Source organism: Scheffersomyces amazonensis, assembly GCF_036850825.1.
Source record: "Scheffersomyces amazonensis strain UFMG-HMD-26.3 chromosome Unknown RJT21scaffold_2, whole genome shotgun sequence".
Taxonomy (NCBI): Eukaryota; Fungi; Ascomycota; class Pichiomycetes; order Serinales; family Debaryomycetaceae; genus Scheffersomyces; species Scheffersomyces amazonensis.
The window spans coordinates 615,566-633,952 of NW_027042742.1; the positions used below are offsets into that span (position 1 = coordinate 615,566).

Consider the following 18,387-nt stretch of genomic DNA (forward strand, 5'->3'; position numbering starts at 1 on the left):
TAAATTTTTGCTGGTACTCAATGTGATGTTTGACAGGTAAGATTAATAACTCAGGACGATGGGATCTAATCATAAAAATTACAGGAAGTACAGATAGTTAATACGCTGTATGGATAATTTATATTATTAATAATGCTAAATAATTTTGTAGTACCATCTCGCTAATCTGTTTAGAGTTTATTTTACAATTGGCAAAATATTTAACGAAATTTGAAAATAGATAATAGAATCTTATTACTATCCACGAACTACTAGATTAAAATTGAAAATTATTTAACTAAAAACATGCATTAGTTGTATTTTTTAATATTTGAACTAAGTTGTATGCTTTCTATGAAAATTGATGGTCAATTATGAATTAATAAAATTGCAAATATGTCCGAATTTACTCCTCGGAATTTAAATACGAGGGTAATTCCGGCTTATTTAACTATGAAAATCACGTGATACAAATCAAATTTTCGTGAAAGAGAAAAACCTGTTGGTAACATATCAAAAGGTTCTGTGGTCTAGTTGGTTATGGCATCTGCTTAACACGCAGAACGTCCCCAGTTCGATCCTGGGCAGAATCATTTGATCTTTGTTTTTTTTTTTTTTTACTTTTTTTATTATTGAGCGTAATTACATCTTAAATCATAAATCAAGTAGTAGAAGATATCAATAATTTTGAAGACCAACATACCAATTACTCGTTCTCCTCAGAGCAACTGGAATACAATGAAAAGAAAACATATCATCCCTTCAACTCACTTTAATAAATAATACAAACAATAAGAATCCTTTTTAATAATCAGATCAGGGACTAAACTCTACGTGTTATAAGAATGATTGCTACCGCCAATATTACGCTTCTAGGCTGAGAGATTTTGAAACGCTTGCGAAAAAAAAAATTGTTGAATTTTAAAACATTACCGGATGCACGATAAAGATATAGTTTTAGCGTGGTCTACATTGAAGTTATGTAAGTGGAGTGTAAGGTAATGCTCAGGATATTTTTTTGACAGCTATTCCTTATGTAGGCTACGTGTAGCAATTTCATTTATTATTTTAAGGTTAATGTAAGGTAATAGTGCATATCTTGAGGGGTCCTGGCTCGTCTAGCGAGGGTTATCAGAACATAGATAAAAAGTCTAGGCTTAGTCGCGCCTACATACACTAAGTCAAACACGTCAATAAGCCCTATGATCTAAGAATAAAACAAGGTACCTGAATACCACAGCCCACCTATCCGCAGTAGTTATAACTTAATTATTCAATAAATAGATTAGTTCTGCATAGAGAGATGATGGGCCTGAAGTAGCGTAGTATTTTCTTCTCAAAGGTAATTCCACAATAAAAATTGCCGGGGAGCCCATATTATTTATCTAGCCTGTAGATGATGGATGAGTAAAATATTTATTCAAATTTATATTCTGTTTCTTCTATTTCTTCTTCTGATATTAACTACTAATATCACTCCTTAGTATATTAATACATTTATTCGATCAAGACTAATACTGATAGTTAATCACCATTTTTTCTGGTGATACTTACGGCCCATCTGGTTATCTTTATACTTAACTCGGGTATCCTGTACATACTAAATAGCATCCCTTTTTTTGGGTACATTTTAAATTAGTGTAACCAACACGTTCGGAAGACTTCAGCATAAAATCAACCTACAAGTTAATTTATTCCTTATTTGTATGGCCTAAACTCTGATCTATACAAATCTAAAGTCGCAAGTCGCAAGCTCCAAGCATTCGTTAATTTTACTCCATTATAATATCCTAAAAATATAGAGTCATTTAAGCATGGATACTCCGGTTCCATACTTACTTGCCGGATCTCTACTGGAGGAAGTAAGATCAGCTTCCGATTTACATCCACAAATTACAACATTAAATCAACTTTTCCTAAAATATTTAAAAGAACCAAGATATCAGTCTCCCCTCACAATAGATGAGTTATCTGATTTATTTCAATACTTTTATCGAGATTTGAAATCATTAATCGTCAATATATTTACTCAATCAAATTCTACTAAGAAACTGTTGATCGCTAGTTCTAATTATTTTAATAGTAATCCTAAAAAGTTTGATTACCTTCTTGCCATAGCCAACTATAGTTCTTCTTCAATAAAATTATTAAAAAGATCTGATCCAGATGCTTTATTACAATTAAGAATATTTAATTATTATAAGTTTTTAATCATTTTTGAAAGTTTAGAATCTGCTCAGTTAAATTTATTTAATTCTATTAATAATGATGATATAAAATTATATGATAAAATATTTAGATTTGATCAAAAGGATATAATTTATCAAGAATTCTTAACTGAGAAATTAGCTAATTTAAAAGCCTTAAAATTACCTTTCAGTCATTTTATAGAGAGCCAAAATAGTGGTGATGATACAGAAAATAATGAAAAATTAATTAAATTTATAAATTCAATTACTAAGGTTGATCTTATCGTAATTCAAAAACTTTTTAATGATTTAAATTGTAAAAATTTAACACCATATTCAAAATTATCTAGCATTGTATCCATTCATAAATTATTAATTAAAATATTTGTTAAGAGTGGACAATTTAAAAATAGTCAAATTAATAATGATATATTATTACCAACTTTAATTTATTTCATAATTTATAAATTAAATACTAAAGATTTATTTTTAAATTTTATGTTCATTAAAAATTTTTTAAATTTGATAGATCCTTATAAAATTGAAATTTATCCTTTAAATTTATATTCTTCATCATCTTATAATCCTTTAACAGATAAAACTCAAAATAAATATTTTAAACAAGGTAATTTATTTGAATTTTTAAATATTAATACCACTGGAGTTGATAATAATAATGAAGATTCTTCTCATGATTCATCATCTGATGAATTCTTTGCTGATGATAAAGAATTAATTAATTATTTATCAGAAACTTATCTTAATAGTGGTGAATTAAATTATTATTTAACTAATTTTGAAGCCATAATTGTCTTCTTATCAAATATAACCGTTAATGAATTAATGTCTCATAATGCATCATTGGATCAATCAATACCTTCAAATCTTGAATCAACTACTAATAAATTACTTACAACACCCATATCAAAATTAGTAGACGAAGAATTATTAACCCATTTTCAATTTCCTGATGGGAAATTAAAAGAAGAAATTCAACAACAGAAACTGAATGAAGGACAAACTGCAACGTCAACAAATACACATTCAGTAACAGCATCAGCACTTCTGCAGTTATCATCATCTGAATCGGAACATAATCAAACCCAAACTCAAACACAAACTCAAAGTAGATCGAGATCTTCCTCCATTCTTAATACTATATCCAATAAAATTTCTGAAACAAGAACGAGATCAAACAGTTCTATTATGAATACTTTAAAACCTTCCAACCAATTACTTAAAGAAAATTTTCCAAGTTTAATGGATACCAGTACTACAGAATCATCAAGTCAAACTGATTCTTTAGATTTAAATAGTGGTTTCAACATGATGAAAAATATATTGGGTAGATTTAGTTCTTCAGTACTGGTTCTGCAGTTCTCTCATTCTCAACCCCCTGACTTCTTTGGACCGCTTCCCCAATCAGATGAGTTTCTTAATTCAGGTTTGGAATCGACTAGTCCTCAAAGAAGATCAACATTATTAATCAATAAGATTTCACCCCACCATTCCAGAACAAGGTCTTCATCATTGGAAACTGCTTTAAATGGAGGAGGATCTGCTTCCACCATTATTAATGGTGTACATAGTAAGAGGAATTCAATTACAGCTAAATTAACTAATGGAGTTTCTGAATTTATGACAAAATTGAATAATCCACCCCCACAAAATCAACTGATTGCTTCCAGTTCATCCACTGGTTCGGTATCTTTTCAAACACAACCGCAACCGCAACCACAATCAAATGTAGTGATACCTACTCAAGTCGTAACTAATAACATTAATAAGAATATTTCCAATAGTTCGTTGCATTCCTTAGATAATGAAAATTTGGAGTCTATTTCTTCAAATAACGCAACAACTCCCTCTAAAAGAAGTGATTCTAGAAGTAGAGGGACAAGTTTACAGATAATGGACAAATTTTTCAATAACATTAGTCAACAATCTCAGAAGTTTATGATGCCATCTGGTACTTCCTCAAGTGTATTTGATCAACAATCGCATCAACAACAACAGCAACAGCAACCGCAGCAACAACAGCATCAACTTCTGCATTCCACTCATCCATCGATCTCTGATTTATCAAGTAATACATTATTTAAATATCATAATGTTGATTTTGATTCATTAACTATCAAAGATTTGAAGGAACTTAAAGGATTTTATGATCAATTATGCTCACAGTTCTTGATAGTTCCTTCTACTCCAATCGCCTTAACGAATAGTGGTATTGATAATGCCCTGTCTACATCAAATTCTATACATCAAGTTAATTCTGTGAGAAATGCTTCTACAAGTTCTTCAATTTCAGAAGAGGATGAGCTAGAAGAAGAAATTAGAGGCTCTGTAGATCATAGAAATATAACAGCAAATGACGCAGAAGCGGAAGCGGAAGCACAAGCACAAGCAGAAGCAGAAGCCGAACTTGAGACAGAAGGTGAAATAGATATTGAACCTGAAGCAGAAGAAGATACAACTTCTAATGGAGATTCAGGAAGTGATGAAGTTGCTAGTGGAGAAACTATTGCTAGTGAATCTTTAACACTGGATGGTAAATTGGTTGTACTTCAAAACATAGAGTCAGTAATTGCATCACCAGCTATTGATTCAGTTTAAAACTTGTCTTTAATAAATACACATACATATTTTTATTTTGCGATTGCAAAAATTCCTTCCTTCTTTAGGCATGGGGGCGTGCGCACTCACTAATTCTGTAGAAATATCTAGAACACTAACGAAATAATACAAATTAGCAATGCAATCCTTTAATAAAGATTATTTATAACCGATTAAATAGTATGGGGATATATGCATATAAGTAGAAAACATCAAAGATCATCGGAAGAGTCTGCGTCTGAGTATGGTGAAGAAGACGAAGACTTATTAACTAGTTTTCATGGAAATAAGAGAATCAAGCTCGATAATTTATTCGATGATTTATCATTGAAAGATAATAATAATAATCATAAACCTACTGATGATGCAGAAATACCAGAATTAGTTGAAGATGATACTTTTATTAGTGAAAATAAATATATTGTCAGTAATAAAATTCAATCATTTCAATTTCTTAAAGAGTTAGAAGAAGATGATAACATAAGTAGTTTAAATCAATATTTTCTGAATAAATTATATGAAAATTATAAACAATATATTAATTCACATTTAAAGGTAATAAAGTGGTATAACTTTAAATTCTTAATTGTTTATGTTTTTCAAAAATGGTGTGTTAAATTATTTAATAAATTTATTAAGAAATTTAATCAACAAAATAATTCAAAAATACCGAAATTCTCGAGTTATGAAAAAATTATTCGACTTATTAGAGAAGGTAAGCTTACAATTGATGATTATTTTACAATATTGTTAAATGAAAATAACTTAGATATGATAGAATTGAAAAAGAGACAAGCTCGAAGACGTCAAAGAATAGAAATAGCTAATTCAGTCGAAGATAATTTGGATATTAAAGATATAAAGTATACATATTGGGATAATATTAAATTTGATCCCGATACTGATATGGAGAAAACTTATCTTTCCGATGAGCAGATTAACAATAATTTTAATAATACTAGGATGTTTACGAGAGATAGTGATATGACTATGACTATGGATACAGATTCAGAATTGGACAAAGAAATGAATATTGATATGGACATGGATTTAGATGCCATAGATTAATAAAAGAATAAATGTTTGTATAACCACTATATATATAGATAATGAATGTATGAGTAAATTAAGTAAAACTGTGGAGAATGCTCACAAGAGAAAAATACTAATCTGATAATGATAACTACAATAATAATTATATAGTAAGATTAACTATATATTAAGTTTAAATAGGTATAGAAGGGAAGGAAGATAATTCAATGGTATCATCACTAATAGATTTACCACCCGAATTACTTATTCAAGTATTTCAGAGTCTAAGTCCTCAAGATTTGGAAGATGTTATCAATGTCATGATAGATTTGATCGGGTCGGATGATGATAAGATAATAGATTTAATGTATGTTGCACTATTTTCATCTAGATTATCTTTAACGAATTATAATTCTCGAGATAAGATAACTATTGTAGATCGACAAGTTATCATAAAGGATTTTGAATTAATTCTTCTGCTTCAAAGACGAAGAAGTGCTATATTTCAAAGATGTATTCCCCAGAATATTACAGTGCGATTCACTCGTAAATCTGATGATTATCATACATTTATACAAGATTTACAACAATTACATGGATTATTCAAAAGGAAAAAGAAAGGAACTATAGAATTAGCTAATATAGATCCATTAGTTATATACTTTGAGAATAATTTCCAAAAATTTGATGTAGTAATTGATTGTAATTTACAATGGGTAGAAAATCCTACTTCAATATCATCAAGTGTTATTCAAATATTACTTGATATGGCATCTAACCCATATTTAAATAAAAAATTAATAAATTTAACTATTAAGGCAAGTGATATAGGATCATTTTATTTTGATTTATGGAGTAGATTATTAATAAGTTTTGAAAATTTAATATATTTAGATTTATCAAATAATGTATTACAAAATGTTCATGATGATATTGAAGATATTTTATCAATGTCTTTTAAATTTCCTCCTAATTTAAAGATATTAAATATGAGTCAAAATTTAATAACTAAAATTACTAATGGATTTATAATAAATTTACCTTCATCATTAGAAGTTTTAAAATTAAATGATAATATTATTGTAATTTTAGCTAATGATTTAAATTTATCAATTCATTTACCTAAATTAATTAATTTACAATTAAATAATAATCCTCATTTGGATTATATTCAAGAAACGACATTTAATGACATAAAGGATAAGGATTTCAGGTTAGAACTAAGAGGAAATAATATTAATGATGATGATATGAACAAATTAAAGGCATTAGCTAAGGTTAATAGATTTACTTTGGTGATATAAAGCCGCATATATATAATATGGTATATAGTATAGCTAATACCGAGTTTAATTTTTGTGCCCGGCATATAATTGTCAATACTTCGAAATCGAAGTTTGTAATTTTTGTTGACCTAATGTAAGCTACTCAAGTTAAAGTATATATTAGACCACTTATAATTAGATTTTAGTAATATAGTTGGTGGTTGATGATACGCCTTAGTAGATTGGGGTTAGTCCTACCTTTGGTGGTAGGTCGAAGAGCACTTGGACGTTCAATTGTATCTCCGAGTGTTCTCCGAACTATTACATCATTATCGAGATCAAGTGCACAAGTGAAGAATTCTGTATCTTTATTGAAGTCTTTGGATAATACCCTTACTAGGAATCAATGGTTAATACGTCCACATCAAAGATACAATTCCACGTCTACTTCTACGTCCACTTCTACTTCTACTTCCAGTTCTAGTTCCACTTCTACCTCATCTGAAGATAGTAAAACATCTTCATCTGAAGATGCTAAACCAAAGACTATGGGAAAGGATATAATAAAATTACTCCTACTAGCCAAACCTGAATATAAATTTTTAGCATTTGCTTTGCTTTGTTTGGTCATAACTTCAGCTACTTCCATGACCTTACCATTATTTATTGGTAAGATCATAGATGCTGGACAAGTCAAGCTCTTGGCAAGCAACGAAGACGACAAAGAGAAAGAGCAAGAAAAAGAAAACGACAACAAAGAAGATTCAGACTCATCCGAACTAATATTAGGATTGAGTCCACCTCAATTTTATACTGCCTTAGGATTATTATTTACTTTTGGTGCCATTGCAAACTTTGGAAGAACTTATTTATTAAGATCAGTAGGTGAAAGATTAGTTGCCAGAATAAGATCACGAATGTTTCTGAAGATTTTAGCACAAGATGCTTACTTTTTTGATGTTGGACCAAATGGAAGTGGTATGAAAACAGGAGATTTGATTTCTCGTATATCTAATGATGCACAGATCATATCTAAAACATTGAGTGGGAATATTAGTGATGGTATTCGATCTCTTATTAGTGGTATGGTTGGTTTATCTATGATGTGTTATGTATCATGGCAATTAACTTTATGTATGGGATTAGTATTTCCTCCATTAATTTTACTGTCCTTATTTTATGGTCGCAAAATTAAAAGTTTATCAAAATTAATTCAAGAAAATTTAGGTGATATGACAAAAGTCACTGAAGAGAAATTAAATGGAATTAAAACTATTCAAAGTTTTTCACAACAAAAGTTAATGATTCATCAATATAATGATGAAGTAAAGAAAATATTTGATAATGGATTAAGAGAGGGGAAATTATCTGGTATTTATTATGGTATTAATGGATTTTTAGGAAATACTACAATTATTGGGTTATTAGTAATTGGTAATCAATTAATTGTTAGTGGAGATTTAACTGCAGGAGATTTATCAAGTTTTATGATGTATGCTATTTATACAGGAAGTTCAGTATTTGGACTTGGAAATTTCTATTCAGAATTAATGAAAGGATTAGGAGCATCAGAAAGAATTTTTGAATTAATGGATTATAAAACAAACATACCAATTCATGTTGGTGATAAAATTGATTCAATTGAAGGAGATATTGAATTCAAAAATATTAATTTTAAATATCCATCTAGATTAAATACACCAATTTTCAATGGATTGAATTTAAAAATCGAAAGAGGATCAAATGTATGTATTGTTGGACCTTCTGGAAGTGGTAAGTCAACAATTTCTCAATTATTATTAAGATTTTATGATCCAGGTAATGGTGAAGTAGTAGTAAATGGTCGTAATATAAAAGATTTGAACTTGAATCATTATAGAACTAAATTAGGGTATGTTCCTCAAGAGTCCTTATTATTTAATGGGACAATAAGAGAGAATATTTTATTTGGACAATCTGATGCTAGTGAAGAAGATATCTACTATGCATTGAAATTAAGTAATTCTTATGAGTTTGTTACTAACTTACCGGATGGGTTAGAAACGAATCTTGGATCTTTAAATAGTACTCAATTGAGTGGTGGTCAAAAGCAAAGATTATCATTAGCTAGAACTTTGATACGAAATCCTCGTGTTTTAATATTAGATGAAGCTACATCTGCATTAGATTCTATAAGTGAAGAAATTGTTCTAAAGAATTTAAAAGCATTAAATAGTAAAGAGGAAATGACTATTATTTCAATTGCTCATAGATTATCTACCATTAAGAATAGTGATAGAATTATTGTTTTAAATAAACATGGTGAAATTGTTGAAGATGGTAATTTCAATGATTTGTATGATAATCCTAATAGTCAATTGAATAATTTACTTAAAAATAATGATACAAATGCCGTATAAATAATTAAATTATAACTAAACCTTAATTAATTAAATAGACTTGTAAATAGAATCTCAAGCAACTGTGAATATAGATTTAGATAAATATATAAATATATTTTATTTTTGCAGTAAAAAATGAGACGAATGCCTGATTAGGCAATGACTGACTAAAAACTATTGCTATACTTAATAATAAATAATAAAATAATAAAATAATAAATTAAATATACAACCTAAAGGAATTACTATTCCATTGTATTATTTACATATACGAGTTAAATCATGACTATAATTCAACAATTAAATTTAGGGTGGATTGCTTCCTGAAATTTCACATGCAAACCGACTCCAGCCTTATCATCACTTTTTGTTTAACCTTTACTTTTTGGTGGCACTAGGCTCTCCAGTGCAGTACCTGCATTTTTCATTTCTCTAGCAACGGAGATAGCAACAATCCCATCACACAATTTCAAATTAAATTATCACAATATATTTTACACAGCAACTAACAGGATCACGCCACTGAATAATAAAGCTAAGGTTAACCTTATGGATCAGGATCAATCGTGTCCATATTTTCAAAAATATTCTAGATCATTCCGGACTCTCATTCACCGACCGCGCAGAGAAATTTACGGCTACAGAAAATGCGCTTGAAATTTTATCTATTTTGTATGTATGCAGTGCGTCTTGATGTATGTAATTAATATATGTATATAAAATATTCTCTATTTATAAATATATATATACGACTAAAGAAGGTATGGAAATGAGCTTAGCCACCATAGTAACTAACATACTTAAATATTAGTGAATAATTTGCCAAGATAATTTTATTTGGTTGCTCTAAGTGTGAGAGTTTACTTTGTTTTGGCTGCTACTAAGACTGTGAAATTTAGTGCATCTTAAAGTCCCATTTACTAAATAACTGAACAATGCAATCTCCTCGACCTATTGATGCTCGTTTGAATAATTTAACGATTAAAAGAGCTGATGAAAGAGATATGGATAGTGACCAATTAACTGCTGGCTCCTCAATAAGTCATTCTCCTAGGACTATTCGTCTGGAGATAGGACAACTAGCGTCTACACCAAAAGATGCAGTAGAAATGTTACACAACAAAACTAAAGAATACCATGATACTATAGTTAATAATATAAAATCTCAATTTTCAAGTAAATTAGGAATAAAGCTGGACCTGTCTCCAGGAAGTCCACCGGATATCCATGAAGAAGTGTCTAAACATTTAAAAGCTCTGAAGAATTATCATCATAATCATCATCACCATCACCGTCATCAAGGCTCAGGAACCACCAGTCCACGTCAGTCATTGTATAAGAAGCTAACTGCTTCGATAATTCCTCCTTTACAATCTACCCTCTCATTTTTGAATGCTCTACCAACAGATGATGAAGATGAAACTTCAACAGATGGTGACCAAAGGCCTTCAAAAATGAATCGAGATCCGAGCGAAGCAGATATTGCAGATCCTATAGCTCAACTGACACCTCAAAATTACTTTGTTGATCTTCTTACTACCACTTCAATGTGTTCAGGTATTGGTTTATTGGCCAAGTTAAAGAATAATAATGAGAAAGATGATGAAAATCTTGTTGATAAGGTTCCTAAACCAATAAACGAAAGTGAATATGGAATATATAACAGTGATGAAGATGCAGATATAGAAGATGAGGATGATGAAGATGAGGAAATATACGTTGAAGATTTCGATACTGATGCTACAGAGGATGATGATAGTTATTTTAATGGAACTCCTATTCGTTATTTAAACGTTAATGCAAATGATCCATCACCCTCGAAACCAAATGAAGTGAGCGAATCCACTGAAATAGAACCATCTGAGAGTGAAAGTTATGATGATGACACGAAGTATACTCTACATCCATTTAATCCCGACAGACAAGCTGCTGGAAAACCCTTAGAATTACCCCCAGTTCATGAACCACAACCAAAAATAAAACGAACTACTTTACAACAGTCATTCTTGGATAATCTAAATCCACATTTAATAAAGGAAGGATTTCTACTTAAGTTAAAAGATGGACAGGATATTCCAAATGTTCAAGATGAAATCTTTAAGGCGAGAAAGGATAAGTTATGTTTAGATATAGCTGAAAAACTTCAAAATGTATTTGAATTAAATGATGATGATTATTTTCATGGTCATTTCAATACTTGGCTTATTAAGGATGTTTTATTACAGGGCCATTTATATCTCACTAAACAATGTATCTTCTTTTTTGCTTTCCTACCTAAGAAGGTAATGTATACCTCAGATATTGGTATTGATGACTCGCAAAACATTGTTCAATCAGGTTCCTTGGGTTTAAAATCTGCTAAATATGTAGAATCAGTTTTTACAACAATAATTACTCATAAGTTTTGGGCTATTCTTAGATCAGAAACATTAAGTATTTATAGTTCATCAACTGATTTATATTTTCCAAGTTTAGTAATTGATTTAAGAACTTGTATAAGGGCCGAAATTATTGATAAAGAGAAGATTGAAAATATAAAATCTCCAGGTACTAGAAGTCGAGCTGATACTATGGGATCAGGATATAGTACTCCAAAAATTGGAGCAGGAACTAATAACTCGGGAGATACTATATTAAGTGAAGATGATATTCAAAGTGTTTTAGCTCGTGAAGGAATAGAAGAAAATGTAGAAGGTTTAACTGAAGGAGTATGGTTTAAATTGGTTACTGAAAAGAAATCCTATAGATTTTGTTGTGATAACTTATATTCAGCAAGACAGTGGTGTAATAATTTGACCAAACAAATATTTCAATTGAACAATTCTAATGAAAATAATGAAGTATTGATTAAAATTCCTATTGAAAATGTAATGAATTATGGAAGAAATGAATTATTTGAACCAGGAGATGATGATAGTGAACAACCTATAAGTCTTTCATTAAATTATCTTCGTAATGATGTGAAAGCTAAGAAATCATCATTAAAGAAGAGAAAGAATTCAGTTGAAAGTGTTAATTTAGAAAGCTTATATTTCATGTTTTTCCATGAAGGTAATGAAGCATTTGAAGCCATTTCTAAAGTAATAAATGATTATAAGACACAAGAACGTGATTCATATGATATTGATGATGCAGCTTCATTAAGTTCACAAGCAACTACTCTTGTTGATAAGGCAAAGAAGATTATTGAAAGAAATTCTTCAAGCTCATTCCCATCGGGAACTTTTACTACAATATCTCATGGACCAACTTCATCATCAATTGTAGATCAGATTTTATCGGTAAATTCTCATATTACAAGTCCATGTAATGAAGTAATACCATTATCTGAAGATAAATTTGAAAGTACTCCATTAGATCGTTCTGATTCTAGATTAAAGAAGATTGGTAGGACTATAACTAACCCTACAAAAATATTTAGTTCTAGAAAATCATCTGATAGTCATCAAAGTACAATTTCTAGTATTGCAACTTCATTATTTGATGATGTTACATTTCCATTTACTGATTCACATACATCCAATCGGGTTAATATGCCACGTCCTTTATCATTTAAAGGATTGAAGAATCTTCAAATGAGTTTTGAAACAAGTCACATTAATTTTGATGATGCTGAATCAATGTATAGAGCTAGAAGTCAAATTTCTGATAGTCTGAGTGATATTTCATTTCCTGGACCATTGAATTTGACTGATCCTTCCAAATACAAGAAGAAAAGTTCTAACAGTATGCAAAATAAGATTTTGAAGAATTCTATTGGTAAGAGTATTAAAGTAATCTCCAATGTTGGTAGTAAATGGACTGCACCTATAGGTCATTTTATAAAGATATCTGAAAATGATTCTAATTATGTTAAGGACTCTAGCATTAGACAAGAATCTCAAGAGCATTTCATTAAACATTTTTCATTAAATTCAGAAAAGAAGTTAATTGCTACCTATTATTGTCATTTAATTCGTACCTTACCTGTATATGGTAAGTTATATATTGGTCAAACAGAAATTTGTTTTAGAAGTTTATTACCAGGAGTATCAACTAAGATGATTTTACCTTTGACTGATATAGAAACTTGTTACAAAGAGAAGAGTGCCAAATTAACATATTATGGTTTAGTCATTATGATTAAGGGTCGCCAAAAGCTTTTCTTAGAATTCAGTTCCCAAAAACCTAGAGATGATTGTGAAGAAGTTATGCTTAAACAATTGGAAGCATTTCATGAAGATGAAGTGTGGTCACCAACACCTATTCAATGGGGAAATAATTATGATCTTGAATTGAATAGAGTGAGACTTTCATCAAATGATGGAATTACTAGTCCAGTTGAACAGAGAGTTATTGATGCCAATAAGAAAATAGCTTACTCTAAAATTGATAATGCTCGACTTAAAATGTTTGAAGATCGAATCAATGCTGCTTCTGGTTTGGATATACCTCTTATATTGGAAGATTCGCCATTTATTAAAATTGAAATTAAACCATCTACTTCATATAAGTTTACTTTCTTGACTATTGGTTCAAGAGGTGATGTACAACCTTACATTGCATTAGGAAAGGGTCTCATAAATGAGGGACATGTAGTGACTATTGCAACACATAAGGAATTTGAACCTTGGATTAGAAAGCATGGTATGGATTTTAAAGAAATTGCCGGTGATCCTGGAGAATTGATGTCTTTAATGGTCACTCATGGTTCTATGTCTGTGTCATTCTTGAGAGAAGCCAGTGCTAAGTTTAGAAGTTGGATCACTGAATTATTATCTTCTAGTTGGGAAGCATGTCAAGGGGCAGATATATTAATTGAGAGTCCATCAGCTATGGGTGGAGTTCATATTGCTGAAGCTTTAGGAATTCCATATATGAGAGCCTTTACTATGCCATGGACTAGAACAAGAGCTTATCCTCATGCTTTTATTGTTCCTGATCAAAAGAAAGGAGGATCTTATAATTACTTAACCCATGTCATGTTTGAAACTGTATTCTGGAAAGGAATCTCTTCTCAGATTAATAAGTGGAGAGTAAAAGAGTTGGATTTACCCAGAACTAATCTTATGCGTATGCAACAGACAAAAATTCCATTTTTGTATAATGTATCTCCTAGCATTTTCCCTCCCAGTGTTGATTTCTCTGATTGGGTCAAAGTAACTGGTTATTGGTTTTTAGATGAAGGAGCTGCAGAACAGTATGACCCACCTGAAGCATTATTAAATTTTATGGCTGATGCCAATGAATCTGGTAAAAAGATTGTGTATATTGGGTTTGGATCAATTGTAGTAAAAGATGCAAAGAGTTTAACTAAAGCTGTTGTGGAAGCGGTCTTGAATGCGGATGTTCGATGTATTTTAAATAAAGGTTGGTCTGATAGGTTATCTACGAATAAAGATGAGCCAGAAATTGAATTACCTCCTGAAGTTTATAATTCCGGAGCCATACCACATGATTGGTTGTTTCCTAGAATTGATGCGGCTGTTCATCATGGTGGATCAGGAACTACTGGGGCCACTTTAAGGTGGGGAGTACCTACAATTATTAAACCATTCTTTGGTGATCAATTTTTCTATGCTTCTAGAGTTGAAGAATTGGGTGTAGGAATATCCTTGAAGAAATTAAACTCTCGATCATTAGCAAAGGCTCTAGATAATGCTGTATCTGATTTAAATATGATTGAGAAATGTAAGAGGTTGAGTGAAAAAATTCAAACGGAAAATGGAGTCTTGAGTGCTATTGAAGTTATATATTCAGAAATGGAATACGCCAGAAGTTTAATTACAGCTAAACAACAATATAATGAGATGTACAAATTACATCATCCTGATTTCAGATCGTCCGGTTTACAGACTCCAATGGCAACTGACTATGACGATGAAGAATATGAAGATGAGGCAGACGATGATGAAGATGATGAAGATGAAGAAGATGAAGAAGATGATGAAGATGATGAGATTGATGATGTTACCTCAGAAGAGGCAGATTTTACAATTGCTGATAATACCATTGATGAGGTTGATAACCGTATACCTACTCCGAGTCTCGGAGCATAAAATATTAATTTATTAACTATTAATTATTCTATATGTATTTCCTATTTCCTAATTACTTATTTATTCTACTAATGTTGTCACGAAGCTTGTATAATATATATATATATGATGTTGTATTGTTAATTATATTACTTGATGTAGTAAATTTTGCAGCTTTCCCAATCGGGGTTGCAGCCTGCTCGTTAGCCGACCCGCAGGTCACGTGAATGTCGGTGATTTAGTTTGACTCACTTTTATGAAGATATGTTCAGCTGTAAGGACTATAGTAGAGTTCTCATCGCAGTTATTCAACCACGAAGTTCAGTGAAATTGGCTATATAAAGCAAACAGGAACTAAAACAATTCAAATATATTATAGAACGACATTTTAAAAGTCGTTAATAATTCTTTAGTGGAGTGCTTATAATAAATTAACAGGCAGGATCCACAATTATTTCAGAGCAAAAAGCATTTTGAGTCATTAAGTGAAAAATTAAACATCTGATGGTTAATACTTGCAAGCACCTTGTTAAATACTGATAACTATCTTCATACTAAATTTGCTAATACCGAATAGTTGAATCAGAGTTTTGCAACAGTATATAGTACTGTTTGCTATCCAATTAAGAAATAGACAAATTCTGATCAATAATTTAAACAAAAAAAAATGACAATCCTTAACCCCATATTTAAGGATATAACCGAGGAGCAAAAGAAATTGAATTCTTTTGCTGCTATGGTTCCTGGTCAAACCATTGTTGAAATCCCTTCTTATGATCTCGAATGTGGTGAAACTTTAAAGAATTTCCCAGTAGCATATAAAACCTGGGGAAGATTAAATGAAGATCGTGATAATGTATTGTTAATTTGTCATGCATTAACGGGTTCATCTGATGTTCAAGATTGGTGGGGTCCTTTATTAGGCAATGGTAAAACATTTGATCCTTCAAGATTCTTTATTGTTTGTATAAATTTCCTTGGATCACCTTATGGATCATGTTCTCCTTTAACTGTTGATAAATCAACAGGTAAACCTCATGGTCCATTATTTCCTTTAATTACTGTTAAAGATGAAATTGGTATTCAAAGATTAATTTTAGATTCTTTAGGTGTAAAAGGAATATCTTGTGTAATTGGTGGATCAATGGGAGGAATGCTCACATTAGAATATTCTGCTACTTATAATAATACCGGTTATGTAAAGACTATTATTGCATTGGCTACTTCAGCTAGAGCTTCAGCTTGGTGTATTTCATGGAATGAAACTCAAAGACAATGTATTTTCAGTGATCCATTTTATGATGATGGATATTATTATGAAAATGGTAGTGGAGTTAAACCTGATTCAGGATTAAGTGCTGCTAGAATGGCTGCCTTGTTGACTTATAGATCTCGAAATTCATTTGAAACTAGATTTGGTAGAAAGTTACCAGCAACACAACTTACACCATCTAAACCAACCACAAAGGAAGAAGAAATTAAACAAGAAAGAGAGACTGGTATAAGATATCCAAAGACAACGGATGAAGAGAATTGGTTAATACATAATGAAGGTTCAAGATCAACATCATTAAAGAACTCTAATTCTGCCTCAAGTAATTCAAGTCATAAACCACAAACTTATTTCACAGCTCAGTCTTATTTAAGATATCAAGGTAATAAATTTATTAAACGTTTTGATGCTAATTGTTATATCTCAATCACTAGAAAATTAGATACTCATGATATAACTAGAGGCAATGTTGATGCTAGTGCAAAACCAAATGAAGATCCATTGCCAGCATTTTTACAAACTTTAACAGCACCACATTTGATTATTGGTATTGAATCAGATGGTTTATTTACATATGGAGAACAACAAATTTTGGGAGAAAATATACCTAACTCAGTTTTAAAGAAACTCGATTCCCCAGAGGGTCATGATGCATTTTTATTGGAATTTGAAGAAATTAATGGATACTGTTTAGAATTCTTACAACAGAAATTACCCGAATTTTATGACGATAATTCAGGAAAGTATGAACTTTTCGAAAATTGGGCTGAATTTGTTGACAGTGTGGACAATGGAGGTAATTCCGTATTTGGAGAAGCAGAGAAAAACATCACTAATTGGTGAACAGATCATAACTATTGTAAATAGAGTACTTGTAAATCAATCTTTTAATTGGCTTTATATTCGAATAATGCAAAATTGTATGTATCTCTTTATAAAAATCTTTGTATCTACTTAAATTTACAAACAATGAAAATAAGTCAATAATATCTTGTCTTCCTTTCTTTTGCTACATCGCAGCAATAAGCATTAATATCATAATCAACCATATTTTGAACCCTTTGTTACCGACTTTTGATACTCCACTGGATTGTGGAATAGTCTTATTGTAGTCCTCAAGGGGGATATAAGGATATCCATCAACACAAGCGAACGCACGCAAGTTTGGTATATCGGCTAAAAATAATACGGTGCCGTTTTCTGATACACAAGAATAGTGCACAATTGCTGGATTTGACATGATAATAAGTAAATGATATTGGTCCACGTACTGTGCAAATACTATTGCACTTACCTAAGCAGTAAGCAAAAATCATTTATTATATACATTGCAAAAGTTCCTATCCATGATACTCAACATAGGGGTCATGTAAAGTCGTCAAGAGTTGGTTACATACTCCCTCTTAATTAACGAACTGTTCACTTAGACTCGAGTTACAGCAATACGGGGATATTGTACATATTGTTGAAATAAGGTTTAAGCTGAATGGCGAAGCTCACTATTGAAACTTAAACTTTTAAACTGTTCATTTTTGAAAATGTAGTTAAAAATAATGTCGGCTATTGAAAACTCTAAAAAGCGCAATTTAGAAATCAGTCGTCCTAATTGCTGCCCATTTCTCCATATTTCAGCCG

The 18,387-nt window shown here is 30.7% G+C and overlaps 6 protein-coding genes and 1 non-coding gene across 7 annotated transcripts; all 7 read left to right on the forward strand. All coding sequences in view use genetic code 12, as the record gives it.

Moving 5' to 3' along the window:
• The first annotated feature begins 498 nt into the window (after window positions 1-498).
• Window positions 499-572, forward strand: RJT21DRAFT_t37. The gene has a single exon. It is a non-coding gene; the product is annotated as a tRNA-Val (tRNA).
• A 1,221-nt stretch (window positions 573-1,793) lies between these two features.
• Window positions 1,794-4,784, forward strand: RJT21DRAFT_112448 (uncharacterized protein; the record flags this gene model as incomplete). The annotated part of the gene is made up of 1 exon (XM_064880085.1): window positions 1,794-4,784. One exon carries the CDS (start codon window positions 1,794-1,796, stop codon window positions 4,782-4,784), a length of 2,991 nt encoding a protein of 996 aa, XP_064739237.1.
• Window positions 4,785-4,880: 96 nt separating this feature from the next.
• On the forward strand, window positions 4,881-5,925 carry RJT21DRAFT_20075 (uncharacterized protein). The gene has a single exon (XM_064883685.1). It carries the CDS (start codon window positions 4,977-4,979, stop codon window positions 5,850-5,852), a length of 876 nt encoding a protein of 291 aa, XP_064739238.1. The 5' UTR covers window positions 4,881-4,976; the 3' UTR covers window positions 5,853-5,925.
• Window positions 5,926-5,997: 72 nt separating this feature from the next.
• On the forward strand, window positions 5,998-7,241 carry RJT21DRAFT_118541 (uncharacterized protein). The gene has a single exon (XM_064881069.1). It carries the CDS (start codon window positions 6,044-6,046, stop codon window positions 7,118-7,120), a length of 1,077 nt encoding a protein of 358 aa, XP_064739239.1. The 5' UTR covers window positions 5,998-6,043; the 3' UTR covers window positions 7,121-7,241.
• Window positions 7,242-9,621, forward strand: MDL1 (ATP-binding cassette permease). The gene has a single exon (XM_064881070.1). The coding sequence runs from the start codon at window positions 7,306-7,308 to the stop codon at window positions 9,478-9,480; it is 2,175 nt and encodes a 724-aa protein (XP_064739240.1). The 5' UTR covers window positions 7,242-7,305; the 3' UTR covers window positions 9,481-9,621.
• Window positions 9,622-11,009: 1,388 nt separating this feature from the next.
• UGT51C1 (Ugt51c1p) lies at window positions 11,010-15,500 on the forward strand (the record flags this gene model as incomplete). The annotated part of the gene is made up of 2 exons (XM_064885313.1): window positions 11,010-12,606; window positions 12,778-15,500. 2 exons carry the CDS (start codon window positions 11,010-11,012, stop codon window positions 15,498-15,500), a joined length of 4,320 nt encoding a protein of 1,439 aa, XP_064739241.1.
• Window positions 15,501-15,823: 323 nt separating this feature from the next.
• MET2 (homoserine O-acetyltransferase) lies at window positions 15,824-17,678 on the forward strand. The gene has a single exon (XM_064883686.1). The coding sequence runs from the start codon at window positions 16,147-16,149 to the stop codon at window positions 17,593-17,595; it is 1,449 nt and encodes a 482-aa protein (XP_064739242.1). The 5' UTR covers window positions 15,824-16,146; the 3' UTR covers window positions 17,596-17,678.
• Window positions 17,679-18,387: the final 709 nt, after the last annotated feature.